The 15,386-nt window shown below is 42.9% G+C and overlaps 1 protein-coding gene across 5 annotated transcripts in view; it reads right to left on the bottom strand.

Annotated features, from left to right (window-relative positions):
* Positions 1-15,386, bottom strand: part of SYTL4 (synaptotagmin like 4) — a 585,230-nt gene that overhangs the window by 167,591 nt on the left and 402,253 nt on the right. For all 5 annotated transcript variants that reach the window (XM_069212747.1, XM_069212740.1, XM_069212773.1 and 2 more), the window contains one exon: positions 5,305-5,421. In XM_069212747.1, coding sequence (XP_069068848.1) covers positions 5,305-5,421 — 117 coding nt within the window. The remainder of the gene's footprint in view (positions 1-5,304; positions 5,422-15,386) is intronic.

Here is a 15,386-nt window from a genome sequence, read left to right as displayed (position 1 = left end):
ATTTGTCCTGTGGCAATGCGATTTACCCACGTATCAATCTTAACATATAAAACGAAGTTGTACTAGTGTGACTAGTTGTTCTACTGTGACTGCAAACTCAACATCTACCAGAGAAGTGGTAAATTGTCCTGGACCTCACAGTCCAGCCCATAGAGGCAAACAAACTCCTGGTAGTCCCTTTGCTTATGTTTCACACCCGTCATCATCAAGCAATATTCAGAGAAAAAGCAGGAGATATTTAGTGTAACATTAACACCAAAGAAAATTGCAGATAATAAATAAATAACTTAAGGGTGTAACCCAAGTTTAGTTAAAAAAGGTACACTTTACTAAGAGAAATAATAAAAAATGGGAAAAAAATGAAAGACAAAGAAGATATAGCGATACCAAATATGTTAAAAACATACAAAATCAGAAATGAGGAAAGATTAGGCAACCAAAAACATAGCCCATTTATCTAGAATATCCACCTGTGGGCAGCAGCAAACAGATTGTTTGTGACGGAGAACCAACCAGCAACAATTATCCTTCACACATGGCAGACGAGTCATGAGCAGTCAGCTGCTTTGAGTTGATGCATATTGTTTCACACAGGAGGACAAAATAAAAGTTGCAAAATGTTTTCAAAGTTACAGCAATCTTCAGAGACTTCCAGGCAATATCCACAGCGCATAGCCCTCTTGGAGTTAAGGGCAATCCACAATCACACTGGCCTTCTATATCCTTTCCAATACCTCACCAATCACAAGAGCTCCTTGTGGCTTCACAGGATCCTTCAGGCCCAAGTTAGTATGATCAGAATTGGGTTTTCAGCATCCAGTCAACTTAGCTTATTGTTCTCATGGTAAGCACCTTCCCCAGGGAAGCTTTTGACTGGACATGTGAATGTAGTAAGTGCCATCAAGCAAGCAGTTTGTCAGCAGAGACATGCAAACACATCCTTGTTCAGCAGAGCAGCAAACAGGCTCCTCTCAAATCTTGAACAAGACATGGCCATAGAGACTGAAGGCAGGCTAGGAACAGAAATCGAACGTTATACTAAGGATTATGAGGTTATCTTGCAGCAGGCAGGTATTCCCCTTCTCCTAGAATGGTTTTATGTCAGAATACAGATTTACAGAAATAAGCTACAAGCATATAGTATCCTTTACTGTAATTCCATTATTCATGGTCCATGGACGTTCCCACTATTAACATTTGTACAGGGTTCCACTGAGTGGTATGCCCAAAAATTGCTTGCATATCCGTAAAAAAAACAAATGATGTCTAGTACAATGCAACCATGTATGCCAAAAACTGACACCCCAATTAATGCATGCATATCTGACTTTATCAGATTCATTCTTGTAAAAAAAAAAAAAAAAAAAAAAAAAAAAAAAAAAAAGCCACTCAAGGTGTGTGTTGGCCAATGACTGAGAGGTTTGCAGCAGGGCATTGAGGCATGGACGATTGGGCCAATGCTATAGAGTAGGAGTAACGGAGTCACCATAAAGGCAACTATATCCTACTCCTACATCCGGGCTCTTTTGTTATTATCAATACATGAGTATATTCCGCATCACTGAACAGAAAAGTGAAGAGCAGCAGGCAACATCATACAGCTTATGTAAAACAATCAGGCTACGAACGAACAGCTTCCTGGCCAAACTGTGATTTACTTTGGAAGGAAGCTTAAAGGACATAATTTCCATAGAGTGCATTTCTTGTATACCATGTACCTGCTCTGTATATCTCTATGGCAGGTGCACACCTAGGGCTGTATAAAGTAAGATGTGCACTCCAGTGCTGAACTGGGTACGCTGGGCTTAGACTGGGCCAATGAGCACTGTTACAGTTAATACGTTGCCCCCAGGCAGCCGTGCTCTTACACCTGCCATAGAAGCAGCGCATTAGTGAAAGGCAGGCTGGCTGTTTGAAGGAGCAGGTCCCTTTAAATTTGTAGATTGCAACACTGAATGCTTTTCAAATAAGTACAGAGATCCTCTTGCAGGCAGGTGCAGTGAGTGAGGGTATGGTCTTACATGGAACATGGTGCATCTCGCCAGAGGAAATGGGTGTTTCAAATCCATGTTCTTTGTTTAATAATCTTGCTGGTGCTGGAAGATTTCGCAGGTATTTGTCAACAGGTCACATTTGATACGAGGGTGGTCTTGCAGGTGCAACACACTAACTTAATTTAGCAAGATATAGTTAAAAACAAAATCATGACATCAACTACAAATAGTGAGTATATTGATCATATTTGGCAAAGCAAATAAAATAATCTTAGACGCCTGATCCAGTATTAACCTCAGAGGAGGTCTTCCTGCCAGATGTCAGGACATTTAGTGTTTTTTCTGAGACCAAGGTGTGCCAATGCTATCGTCAGAATCCTGGTACTCAAGGTGAAAAATAACAGAAAGTTGTTAAGCATCTTGCATCCCTTCACAGAAACAACAACCCTTTTTGGAAGGTGGTGTATGTGCTTCTTCTAAAGCAGGAGACAGGACTCAATCACCAAGCTTGGTGAGTCAATGTGAAGCAATCAGTATGATAGTGCACTGTCAGATGGCAGTGGAACTGAGGTGAAGCCACTGAGACTTCTTTATCTCTGTAGAAGATGGGGACAAGCTTGTTCTTCTGCAGAAGCACTTGACCTGCAAGTGTTTCTTGGACTTCGGAACAAGACACTCAAGACAATGGTAGTTGCTGATAATTAAAGTTAAATGAATCTCTGATCTTGAAAGAACGGAACACCTTAGCTGTCTAGAAGATTTGTAGATATGCCAGTACTACTTAAATGGAACTCTGTAATGTGGCCATGCAAGTGCAGATAGATGCATTAAACCTGTTCTTCACATTAACACGGAGATTAATTAATTTCTTCTTCTTGTCCAATTTAAAGATCAGAATACCAGAAACATGCCACTGATGCATAGATAGACCTATTGTCATGTTCCTTGAAGCATCCACAATGAGGTCAGGGAGCATAAGCATTTATATCTCAGCTATCCCATTGTCCAGGCTAAACATATACCTCTGTTCTGTCTATGCATGGTCTTGGATTAAGGAGTTGTACTGATGAAATGAGAGAGAGAAATATAGCCACAACTGGATCGGCACTGCTCTGAGACCAGACAGCTCTGCTTTTCTTCCTGTAGGATTCAAGATATTTCACCTTTTTGTCCATGTAAGAGGATGAAGGATTGTCCGTGAGAGTTTCAAACATCAAAACAGACTGAGCAGGTGTTCAAAGAGATAAAGACTGTCTTTTCAGAACCTTAAGTAATTGTACAAATTGTTTGAGATACTTAGTAAGTAATGTGGCACCCTCCTGAGCTTCCTTAATGGCCTAGGCAAGTAAAAGCTGTAACCAGAGTTAGAATGCCCTAACTTTCCACTGAGGGCATCAATGTTACAATAGACAGGGGATCCTTAGCATGGAGAAGTACTGTGTTTTAGCACTGAGATGAAGATCTTCATGTTCTCCGCAGGTTATATCATCAGGATCAGCATCTGGATTAGTATAAAGTTCTCAAAGTGAGGCAACATGCAGGGAAAATGACTTGGAAAAAGATTAATCATGGCCTCACCCATTCACAGCAGCCTTGCTGCAGCTTCTGGATGTGGTGCTGGAGGTAGCAGTCAGGACCAAACAAGCAGTGATAGGCAAGGTAGGAAGACAGGTCCCCAGGACAAGCTAGCTTCACTTGAGTCACTGTGACTTGCTCCGTTGGTAACAGACTAAAGGGGAAATAGGGCAGTAGTATTCATGGAACTCTACTCTTGCTGGAAATAATATAAGCTAAGGGTGAAGGCAACTTGGAGGCAAAGTAGAACTTGAATTCAGGCAGGGCTGGGATGGCAGAGGCTTTGCTTCTCCTGGTAAAGCCTGATCAGACAAGTCTGACTTGTCTGCTATAGAAGCCACCCTCAGGGAGGAATGGTAAGCAGAGAATTCAGAAGCAGTTGTGTGCTCGGGGTTTAGTAGAAGCGGAGTTATGAAGGGACCCTGACTCTGGAGCTGTGCTGGAAAGTGTGGCCAGAGGCACTGTACCCGGAGACATGAAGCAGCATGAGCAATGGAACGGTCACATGCTACGGGTCTGGAGCACCTCATGCTGGAGACCAATAAAAGTGCCAGTGACATCTGCATGATGGGAAGGATTTGATAAGGGCAATCACATTTCAGTACCATCGCTATTTTAATCATGAGCCTTGATGCTTACTGACTCAGTGGCCTCTCCCTCAAAACAACTTATTGTGAATAGTTGGAACATGAGTCAGCACAGGAGCAGTAGAGCAGTCAGGGTATGGATAAGTTTTTTCAGACTGACAGAGAGAACTTACACAGGAAGCTAGACTTTACTCCTAAATAGAACTCTCAGGAGTCAATGGGGTCAACAGACTTCGGTTCCTAGCTCATGCGAGAGAAGAATGCTTCTTTACTGCTTGGTGAGGGGAGTCAGCAGTGTGGCACAGAAGTCCAAAGCTCTGTTTTAACAGTTATGGAAGCAGCACCAGTCCAGTCATGCTGTAATGTATGCACAACTCGCGTAAAGGAATGAGTCAGGACATGAGGACTGGCTTTGGCTTTAACAGCTTAAAAATGGCTCATGGTCATGCAACTGGGTAGTGCTATGTTGCCTTAACATAACAATGAGAAGTAGATGGGTGTGTATGTAGAAAGCCATTTCAGGTTTAGATGGCTAGTTTAACACACAGACTGTAAAAAAGAACTCTCTGTTTTGCAATCTTAAAACAATTCTAAAAATAACCTGGCAAGGAGATGATTAAAGTCAAGAAAAATATCCCGACAGACAACAACTATAGCAGCTGCTCAGTGAGCTGACAGAAAGGTTAACCAGTAGGATTTTATAAAATTATATCAGGCGACCCCAGTGTTGCAGATGCTTCAGCCCAGACTGGCAGGGCAGTCGCATGACTCAGTCCACAAAATAAAGTAGTTTGTAGGACAATGATGGGTTAGGTAAAGGAAATCGTTAACATCTGCTGTTTGTCTAAAATGCTTAAGTAGGAAAGTACTGAATACAGAATTATGCACACTGCAAACGTAAGCATCTCTAGGAATAAAGTCAGAGTAGCTATACTTGAAAATTTTAAATGAACAGATCTGATGAAAATGACCAAAGATTAAAACTAGAACTGACTACATAAATAATTAAGTCAGAATACAAAAGTGTGTGCTGCTTTAAGTACAGCAGGTGGACAACTATGTTTTTTTAAAATGCATTTTCTCTTTCAGCAAGTAACTAGAACGTAAAGACAGATTCATAAACCAAAAGATCTAAAGGGTTGGTCAACCTGGAAGAAACTGGGGAGCTCCTCCTTGAGTCGGATTTGTAGCTGCCAAGACTCATTCGCTCCATGGATTCAGTGTCACTTCTTTGATCCTTGGGCTCTGCGGATCCCACTTGTAAACTGGAAAAAAAAAACAGAGGTTGATCAAACCGCACTACTCGCTGCCTCACCAAATATGATAATGTTCAATAAACTACCCTGAACTACATGACAAATGCGCAATGACACCAGTAAAATGAAATGCATGTACAACATCCAGTCGCACACAGCATTTAAAATAGAAGTGCAATCGAAAAACGTTCTTAACCGCTTATCAAAGGGTTACACAACTTAGTAGACTGACATTGATTTCTGTTTCAGAAATCTACTATAATCTGCTTCTCTTCCACTATTTCTAATGTATCGGATAATCAATTGCAATGCCTTCTCAATGTGTGGCTGATCTATTACGGGGCTAAACACTCTGGAGGTATCCAAGCATGCTTCACTACTTAACAGTGGTTGTTAGTGGCCTTTAGTGCCAATTTATATTCACAATGGGATTCCATTGGCAGTAACCCATACCTCAAGTCAAGTAAAGAGGAACTGTACCGACTGAGCGATTGTTTTACTTAAAAAGGCATTTTGAACCTCTAGTTGAACATCTTCTGTCAAGTTTATCTAAAGTATAACTATGTACTTGAAACATAATTATGAAGAAAGCTTAAATATATGTGGTTGTCCTCTTCTGTTTCTTTCACTCTTTTTAGCACATGGCAACAGACAGGTTTAGCAGTCTGTTGTGAGGACACTATTGTGATTAACACAGGGCCTCTGTATTTACTAGCTAAGTACACTGTGCCACTGACTTTAGATTATGGCTTTGCCTGCTGATGAAGCAAAGTACTAAATTACTGCACATACAGAGATCTGTTAGCAGCATTTGTAGCTTCTTTCATCATGAAATGGACTTCACATCAGAAGACCGCAGCCCCGCTGGCTGTGTTCACACAGTCCCTGTACACTGAAAACAATCCCCTAGGTAACTCCACACTGGTTTCCACAGGCAGACATGCTGGCTTTACCAATGCTTGCTCAGACGAAGGCATCAATAATTTTGATCTTTAATTCTTTCGGAACTATAAAATGCCACTGCTAAAAGGTGCGGTCTTATTACTGTTTTCCTGATTCTCCCCAAATCTGGTTAAAAAGTTTACTTCTAGTGCTTTCTTGCAACCAGGAAAAGGAGGCTTTCGAGCCTCTGCATTTTAATTGTCAATTATAAATGGATGCATGATTCTGATGAACTGCTTACCTTTATCTTGTATGTTTTTATAGAATTTCTATGAGTATGAGCAACAGATGTCTCTTTACTGCTGCACTTACATCTGCACTTTAACCTTAGTTCCACTTTGCTCTCCAACACCCCCTTTCTCTTGTTTGCAGTATTTAACTGCTCCCCTTCTCGAGTCAGTCTAAACCTCCTGCAGCTGCCACGTTTGGTGTTGTACTCAGGCTACAGTCTAGTTGTTTTTTTTTTTTTTTTTTTTTTTACCAACAGTTCTTAAGACTCGTTTTGGAAAAAAAGTTTGACTTTCTTTAAAGAACAAAGATGGTACCAGGCAGTGTTTGAGTTTTTTTTTGGCAATGTGTTCCTTGAGGTTGAGGGTGTTGTCTAAGGTGAATCTAAGTGACTTGGCTTTCGTGAAAGTTGGGTTTTGAAGCTGTGAAGGCTCATATCACTGAACCAGGTTTGTACTGTATTGTATTTATAGTTCTAGGCAAATCGGAATTCTGTCTTGACTGGGTTGAACATCAGGTAGGTGCAGGATTTCCAGGTTTTGATGATGTGCAAGTAGTGTTTGAAATGTTGGCTGTCTGAAGCAGAGGAGGATTTCAAATAGAGTTGTGAATCATCAGCATATTGGTGAATCTTGATGCTATTGCGGAATACGGCACCAATCAGTTCCATTTATAGGTTGAAGATGACATGAGACAGTATGGAGCCTTAGAGGACTTCACAGATGATAGGGATCTTTTGTGACCTGGATGTGCACAACCTGGTGACGGTTGGAAACCAGTGAAGGACCTTGCTGGTGAATCCAATTTGAGACTTCAGGGTGCGTACGAGAGTGGGCTAGTCAAGTGTTAAAGGCAGCTGAGGGAACCAGCAATATGAGAAGGCAGGGGTTATTTCCATCTGTGGTTGAGAGGGTATCATCGATGAGGTATAAGATACTGATTTCTGTGTTGAATTATCAAATAAGCTGAATAGTAAGCACCTGTTTTTACACCTATGTTGTCGAAGAAGGTGCTACAGTAGTTCAGTTTTCCTTACATGTTTATAATCTATACTGCCAGACTGGACTACTGCAACACTACCCTCTTTAGTATCCTAAATATGATAATCCAGAGCCTTCAGCAAGCGCAGTGCATAACACTGCCTTTGAAATCTTTACATTGGCTGCTGGTAAATCAATGAATCAAGTTAAATCTTTTTGCCTCATTCACAAACCTCTGTATTTTGAACCTAATTCTTCTGTAACAAGTTGATTCAAGTGATGTATATCTATTAGTTCATTATGTTCTTGTGTGCACAGTGTTCAAATTCTCAGTTTCAAATGGTCGAGATTTGAAGTCAAAGGTTTTTCAATATCAACTGCCTTAGTCTGGAACTAATATCCCCAACACTTTGGGAAGAGCATGATCTTCTAAGATGAAGGACATACTCTGACTCCTTAGGCCTTTTACCACCATTTCTGCATTTCTGATCACTGAAGCCACTTATTTCTTGGACACACTTGCTTCTAAAGCTCACTGAAGCCTGAACAAGTGAATGTTAGCAGAATTGCTACTGCCTTACACAAGGTGCTCAGCCACTTTTTACTTTCCAGCTTGTCTACCCTCTGATAAGCATCCAGAAACTAAGATGGTGCTCCATGAAGCAAAGCTGCCATTGTCTTTGTTCTCTAAGCATCAATCGACAGATTCAATGTCTTCCCACAAAAATTCAGCTCACTTGGCCTTGAATATGTACCTACTGATTATGAGTTGTTCAAATGAAGTGTCTCAAATACTCCTATGAATTTGCTTTCTTAATGTCCTTCCCATAAATCCACAATGTATATTGGGGTTTAACTCATACCAAGGTATAGCTCTTCCCAAATCCTCAGTTCCTGACAGACAATGTAAACACTGCAGCACATTCTAGTTATCATACAACAGAAATCCACTGGAATCATGGCAAACAACCTGAACGTCCGTAAGAGCCTATCCGCCAAGCTCAGACTATTGCAAAAACTGAGCCATGAAAATTTGCTGGTCACTACATCAAATTTAGGGTAACCAACTAATATGTGAAGGTTATTTTTTGTCCCTAATGTTAATGCTCCTCTAACAGAAAAGTTATTCTAATTATATTCTAATTATTTCTTAATTACATGCCATGGGGGGAGGGGGGGGGGGGGGGAGGAACGTCTCACAAAGGGCTTTAAACAGGCTCACACCTTCTTCATCAGGCCACCGGCTCACCAATGCCACCAACTAGCTGCACCCAACCTATCACATTAGCTAACGGAATGCACCTTTGTAATTTGAGAAAACAGACTCTCTGTTTAGTACACAACAAAGATAACACAACGTGTATTTTAGACTGGCTTTGTAGGCAAGTGGGCAGTTGCTTTGATATGTTTGGGGGCAGAAAAACCCACAAAGAGTCCTGTGGGTCTGCCCTGCCCAACAGTGAATCTAATTACAAAATAATAATTTAAAATAAAATGCCAGGAACTAGGCCTCAACAAACTAAGAAAAACTTCACAACTGCTGAAACCACAAATCACCTGGAAACTTATTATAACCCATTAGACAAAGTTACATATCATCAGCTTCGATATTTCTGGTAAATGCATAATCTTCCTGCGGATTCCTCACCTCATGAAGTACCCTTTGCAGGTTTCAGACTGCTCTAGAAAAATGTGCCCTATATTCTCTATCCAGTGCTGCCAATTGGTAACAAAGCGTCAGCTGTGACTCCACATGTGGCCTTGATGACTCCAGGGTATATCTGGCATCCACTGGTGTCAATTTCCGAAACTTTTTCAGCAACCCATTGAGGCGTGCAGAAAAGAACCACAAGTAAAACAATAAAAACAACAAACAGCACATAATATGCTGCTAGACCCTGGGATCCTATTAATCACGGCACTATCTCACAGGTGTAGAGGGAGGCTGGTGAGGAATCAGTGGTAAGAATATGTATCCAGGAGAAATATCATTAGTAAAGGTAACTTTCTTCTCATGAATACATCTTTCTGCAGGTTCCTTACTTTATGGAGTTCCAAAGTTATACCTTCCAGGAGGTGGGACTGAGTCATGCTGACTATCCAAGACAGTCCTGCAACACACCTCAAGCAAAGTACCCATCACTGTGTGCTTTGGCCATGAGGCAGTAGTGATCAGCAAAAGTGATCAGAAAAAGGATGACCAAGTGGCCTCTGGGTAATCAACTGAGACACCTGTGGTGAGTGAGTAGATGCAGCCATAGCCCCAGCAGAATGGGCATGAATGCACTCAGGAGGGTCTTCCTTGGTCAAGGCGTAGCAGATCTTGATACCAAGGATGACCAATTGTGAGTCTGTGCTCCGGTCACTGCCTTGCCCTTTTTAGATTCAGTGAAAAGCTAATCACATTCTCAGTCCAGCTGAGTGTGATAGATGTCAGAAGATACAGCACATCAAGGTTAAAATCTACACAGCTGCCCCTCCTTAATAGTACGATGAGAAGGAGAGGAGAAAGATAAATTGTATAGGACTGGCCATGTGAAAGGCAGTTACCCGCTTAGGTTAAAAAAAAAAAAACATTAAACAGATAGAAGGCTGTGACAGTAGACAATTTGATTGGGCCTGAAGTTATGACCGTACGGGGGGAGGTTACTGCCACTACAATACAGTTGTCAGAGTAAGAATTTGAACCTTGCCACTGTGCATTGTTTGAATGGGGTAGGCCAAATAAAAGTCAAAATAAGAATCAAATCGCTTGGGGGGGGGGGCAATTAATAGAACAGACATAGCAGCCTAATAGCTTTTAACCATTGCCAGACCTGCCGGACACGAGTGCATCATAGGTTATCAGAAAGGCGATACTCAAAGTCATTAAGGCCTTTCTGCTTGTCCCACTAAAAAAATGTGTTTGACCGATTCTCCTAAGTGGATTTTTTGTGTTTTCTTGCAGCCAAGGTAACATTCTCAATATCAACAGGGAGAAAAAAGGACTTTAGAAGATGCTGTTCAATCTTCACAAGTGCTGGCACAGCATTATGGGATCAGGACTGAGGACCTGACTATCCAGCTATGACAGTAGGGTCACTGTGTGCATGCAAGGAAAAGGATGTTCAGTGTCATCAAGAGGCAGATCTTCCTTGTTCAGAATGGAGTGATACACCTTGTGCAGGACATTCAACAGAAGCAAAATTGTTGGAATGCATACAAAATTAACCTGAACGCATCTCTCAGAGAACCATTCAGAGGTAACAGTCCGGCACAAAACCATTGCCATTTCCGTTCTGGGCAGTGCTCCACATACAGACACCCCACTCTGGAGAAAATCACCTCCGTCACGCTGGGGTTTAGCTCCCATTTGTGGTCCTGCAATGATCATCCACTCTCATAATGATGGAACCTGTAAGGTGAGCAATTATTGGGACAATTCACCCTTATTACTCCACTGCCACAGGTGAATCACCTCCAATGACAGGGACCATGACACCACACCTCCTTGTCTGTTGTTCTAATAGAAGGTGGTGATGGTATCGGACAGAATCTGAAGTGCTTCCCCATATGGAAGGGATAAATGCCTTCATGGCATGATGGACCGGCTGCAGTTGCAGCATGTTTTTATGCAGACGTTGCTCTGACAGGGACACAAAAGCCTTGGTCGTCATGCCGTCCAGATGGGCACTCTCCCCAATTGAGAAGGCATCTATGACCACAGTAATCAGGGCCTGTGGTGTGACCCAACAAAAACTGCTGTGGCCCATCCATCAGTTGAAATCCAGATGAACCCCGTGGAAGATCTATACCTGAGCCAAGAGGTTGCCTTGATTTTGCAGCTACTGTATTCTCAGGCACCACTGTAGCACTCTCATCAGTCACCTTAATATGATGCACCAACAAGATCTTTAAGGTCATGACACCAGGGAGATGTAAGATGTGCAAAACCATAATCTGTGTAGGAAAGATTTGAATCATCCGCCAGATATCCCCATTTCTCTGAGAAGGAGCAAAAGCCTTCACAAGGGTCATCTCAAGCACCACTCGTACGAAAATGAACTGTGTTAGTGAGGTGAAACTTTGGAGCTTTGACAGTCTAGTCCGGGTGAACGGTGACTGTGCTGACCATCTTGTCTGATCATTGCTAAGGACTACACCAGTGGGGTAGTGAAACGTGAGGGGGCTCCCCGCAAAGTACCTGGAGTGGCCCCCTCCCCCTTGGACTCAGCCACCTGTGTGCAGTGTTCTATGATGTGGCGGCACCCTGGAACTCAGCACCCCCCGCACTGTGGGGGCTGTGTGGGCCGTTGTTACGCCACTGGAATACACCTTAAACTGTCAAGTCATCCAGGTATAGAAATACATCAACTCCTCACCCTTGCAGTAGAGACGCCACAAATGGCAGCACTTTCGTAACAACAAGTGGTGTGATTGTCAGTCTGAAAAACAGGACCATGAACCAAATGTGTTAGGAACCCCACTGACTGTGGGCATGGGGACTGGCAGATGAAATTAGGCATCCTGTAAATTGAGTCACCAGACATTCCTCAGCATTGAGGGCAAGCAGGGCTGAACTGAAATATGGACTGCTTCTGGAAATGACACTTTCTCATATCACCTTAAAATATGTTAAAAAAGAACTACTGAAATTCACCTAAAAATCACACTTGAAGGACAGTTATTAATTAAAACTGAAAATCCAGATCACAATCCCTAACTTGCACGTCAAAATGCACATGACCTCATCCTAAATGTAACTAATGCAACTGCAAAAGGTATGCTATACATCAGTTTTCACCTCATATTAGCATTTACACTATTTATGAGACAGCAATTAATATGGCATTAATAATTTTTTAAGTGTACATTGTTATGTATTGTTGTGATTTCATGTGCTGTTAAATATTGGTCTTATTTTTGTGAGGTCCTAAGCATTGCATTTGTTGTGTAAGTTATAGTTTGCATGGCTGTTGTGTGAGTAATGGACTGTGAAGTATCAACATTTCTTTTCAGTAGGTGGATTTAGTCGATCATTTCAATTTTTTTCTTTTTTACTTGCTAGTCTGTAACAAGGTGCCACTTTTCTGTCCTTGTTATAACCTATAACTACGTGATACAGTTGCGTCCTTCTCAGTGAATAGGTAACAAACACGTTAACAGATACACAAAAGAACGTAAGCTTGGAGTGTAGGTGCCTACCCCTTCCTGGTATGGGTGGGCTCTGGCATTATCTAAAAGTTATAAAATAAGTCTTCCATAATCATGTTTGTGCCCAGTCTCTTTTTTTAGGTTGAACCCAGGCAGTGCATGTGCTGTCTGCTCAAGAGGTGCTGTAATCAGTTCATGGGCTTTCATCCCACCCAGTAGCTTTTTATTGGTTATTTGGTGTTTCCTTGGAAAAGGCTTTTTTGCTATTGGGTAATTTCTCTTTTCAGTCCCACTTTCTGCTTATTTGTTTCCTTCTGGGAGCTGAGACTAACTACTTGTATTGTTCTGCTGCTGTTCTTATCTGTTGTTTTTGTGCACTATTATTTAGTTGGTTACTTCTCTGCTTCTTAACCTGTTGTGTTTGGAACTCCACCTAACAAACAGATCTGCACTGCTTTTGTTTGTTGTTTTATTTGGCATCCAAAAATGGCTATGCTGTTTAGTAGTAGTGTTATGAACTTTGTTTGACGAACATTCTTGCACTGCATTTTGTTCCAAAAGACCATCCCTTCACCATACCAAAACCCAAACCCGGCTCCTCAGCTCCAAGGTCGGCGGTTTTGGCCATTACACCACATCCTCCGCTCTACCCCTTCTCTTCTATTTTCGGTACTCTTGATTAGCAATCGCGGCTGGGTCACTTTGCCACCACTCCTTGCAAACCACCCTAAATGCGGCCCCCTTTCAGTCTACGGCTCATGTTCTAACTGCCCCCTTCGCATCCGCTTATGTTATTACAGATTAACCCTATTGTATCTTTTGCTGCATTCTAAAGCTCTGTTACACATTAGTGTTTGCTCAAGTGGCACAGAGAATTGTTAAATAAATATATACATAAATAAATATTAAAAGCTCAGCAGCCGCACTGCAGAAAACTCTCAATGCCGCCCTCCTTCCATTAGCAATCAGGGCTGGGCCACTCCAACGCAGCTCCTCACAATCCCCGCTCAACGTGGCTCTACCCCCCCTCCCCCCTCAGTTCATTGCTGCTGGTGGTATCTCGTTTTCCTTAGAGGAAGCTCTGCCCACCAGAGGAGGGGGGACCTGGGAGCTGTGCAGTGGGGCACTGATCATTGCAAGTGGTTTAATTTCGGCTTCATCTCCATGAACAGTCACCAAGGCAGCCCCCTGGATGACCGTATTGCATGGTGCAGCCGGTGCAGTGGTACAGGGGCTCAAAGCTCCAGGAAACCCACTGAATACCGATTTTAGCTGTATGTTACTACTGAACAAGCAGTCATAAGTGCAGTTACCTTGCAGGCACCAGGGCCATGATTTGAGTGGTGGCAGCCTCTTTTTCATCTTAGACAGTGTGGAAAATAGCACCTCGCATACCCAGTGTCTTTCCAGGGGGGCCATGTCGTTACCACCCACATGCACCACTAGGATGTCCGGCATGGGAATGCTCCCTGCGTCGAGTGCCGAAAAGAAGTAATCTGTGAGCTCCTCCAATCTGAGGCCCTCAAAATCCAGCCAGTGGTGCTCAACTCCTGTAGTCGGCTAGGCTGTCTCCCATCCCACATCCACGGAATTGCTTGCTTTCCTTGGAGTTGTTCACACATATTTAAGTATTCAAATAATGACTGGGCAGAAGAAAAGCACACTATCTTTGACTTACAGATTTAGATAGAGCAGAGTCACCTTTACAGAAAGCACTGACAGCAGCACTGTGCCAGAAGACCCCAATCGCATGCAGAACAGGAAACATCATATACCTCACCTCTGTCCACGGGCATCAGTAATATGACTGAATGGTCAAAACATCAAAGCCATGCACTTAGAGACACAATTTCTAATGCACAGAGGAATGAGCAAGACCCGCAGTTTGCTGCAAATACATAGCAGCACGGCACATCACAGCGCATTGTTCCTGCTGGAAGACCAGACACCAGGCAAAGCACCCTTAAACATCCTCATCATGGCATCCCAGGGTTGGGGCAGAAAGGTCCAGGACCACCAGCAGGTCAGTTCCCCCTCCTGCCAGCCCTGTGCCCCCCTCAAAAAAACACCCTATCAAAGGGTCAATCCATGTAACAGTCCAGTCCTTGGTGTCTCCCTCTTTTCTCTGCAGGTTGTATTTCCCCCACAGGGCGAGGAGGTTAATTACAAATTCGCCTTCCCCCTAACAACCTCCAAATCACCTCATCTGTGACCCTAAGACTGTGCGCAGGAACAGCTTCCGATCCCTGGGTGACAGATGTGCCCCATCCATGAGGAACAGCTCAAACATGGCCAGCTGAAGCAGATTATGCCGGATCAAGCCCATAGAAAAGCCCACTAAGATCTTTTTCACTGAGTGGTTCAACTTCTTGACTGAGTCGTTCATTCGCACACTGCCTGGGGAGTCATCCCTGACCACAGTATGTTGGAGAATAGCACCTTGTGTACCCTGCATCTCTGCAGGGGGACCATGTGATTATCACCCACATGCACCACTAGAATGTCTAGCATGGGAATGCCCCCTGTGTCAAGTGTTGAAAAGAAGTGATCCACAAACTCTTCCAATCAAAAACCTAAACCTCAGCCAGTGGTGCTTAACCTTTGTAACCAACTGGGCCCTCTCTATCCCGGTTCCGCAGAATTGATTGCTCGCGCTGCGGATGAAAGAATCACCACACCAGCACACATGTA

Source organism: Pleurodeles waltl, chromosome 2_1, assembly GCF_031143425.1.
Source record: "Pleurodeles waltl isolate 20211129_DDA chromosome 2_1, aPleWal1.hap1.20221129, whole genome shotgun sequence".
NCBI classification, from domain to species: domain Eukaryota; kingdom Metazoa; phylum Chordata; class Amphibia; order Caudata; family Salamandridae; genus Pleurodeles; species Pleurodeles waltl.
Note: the sequence above shows the minus strand (reverse complement) of the source record. Positions and strands in the feature narration are given on the sequence as shown.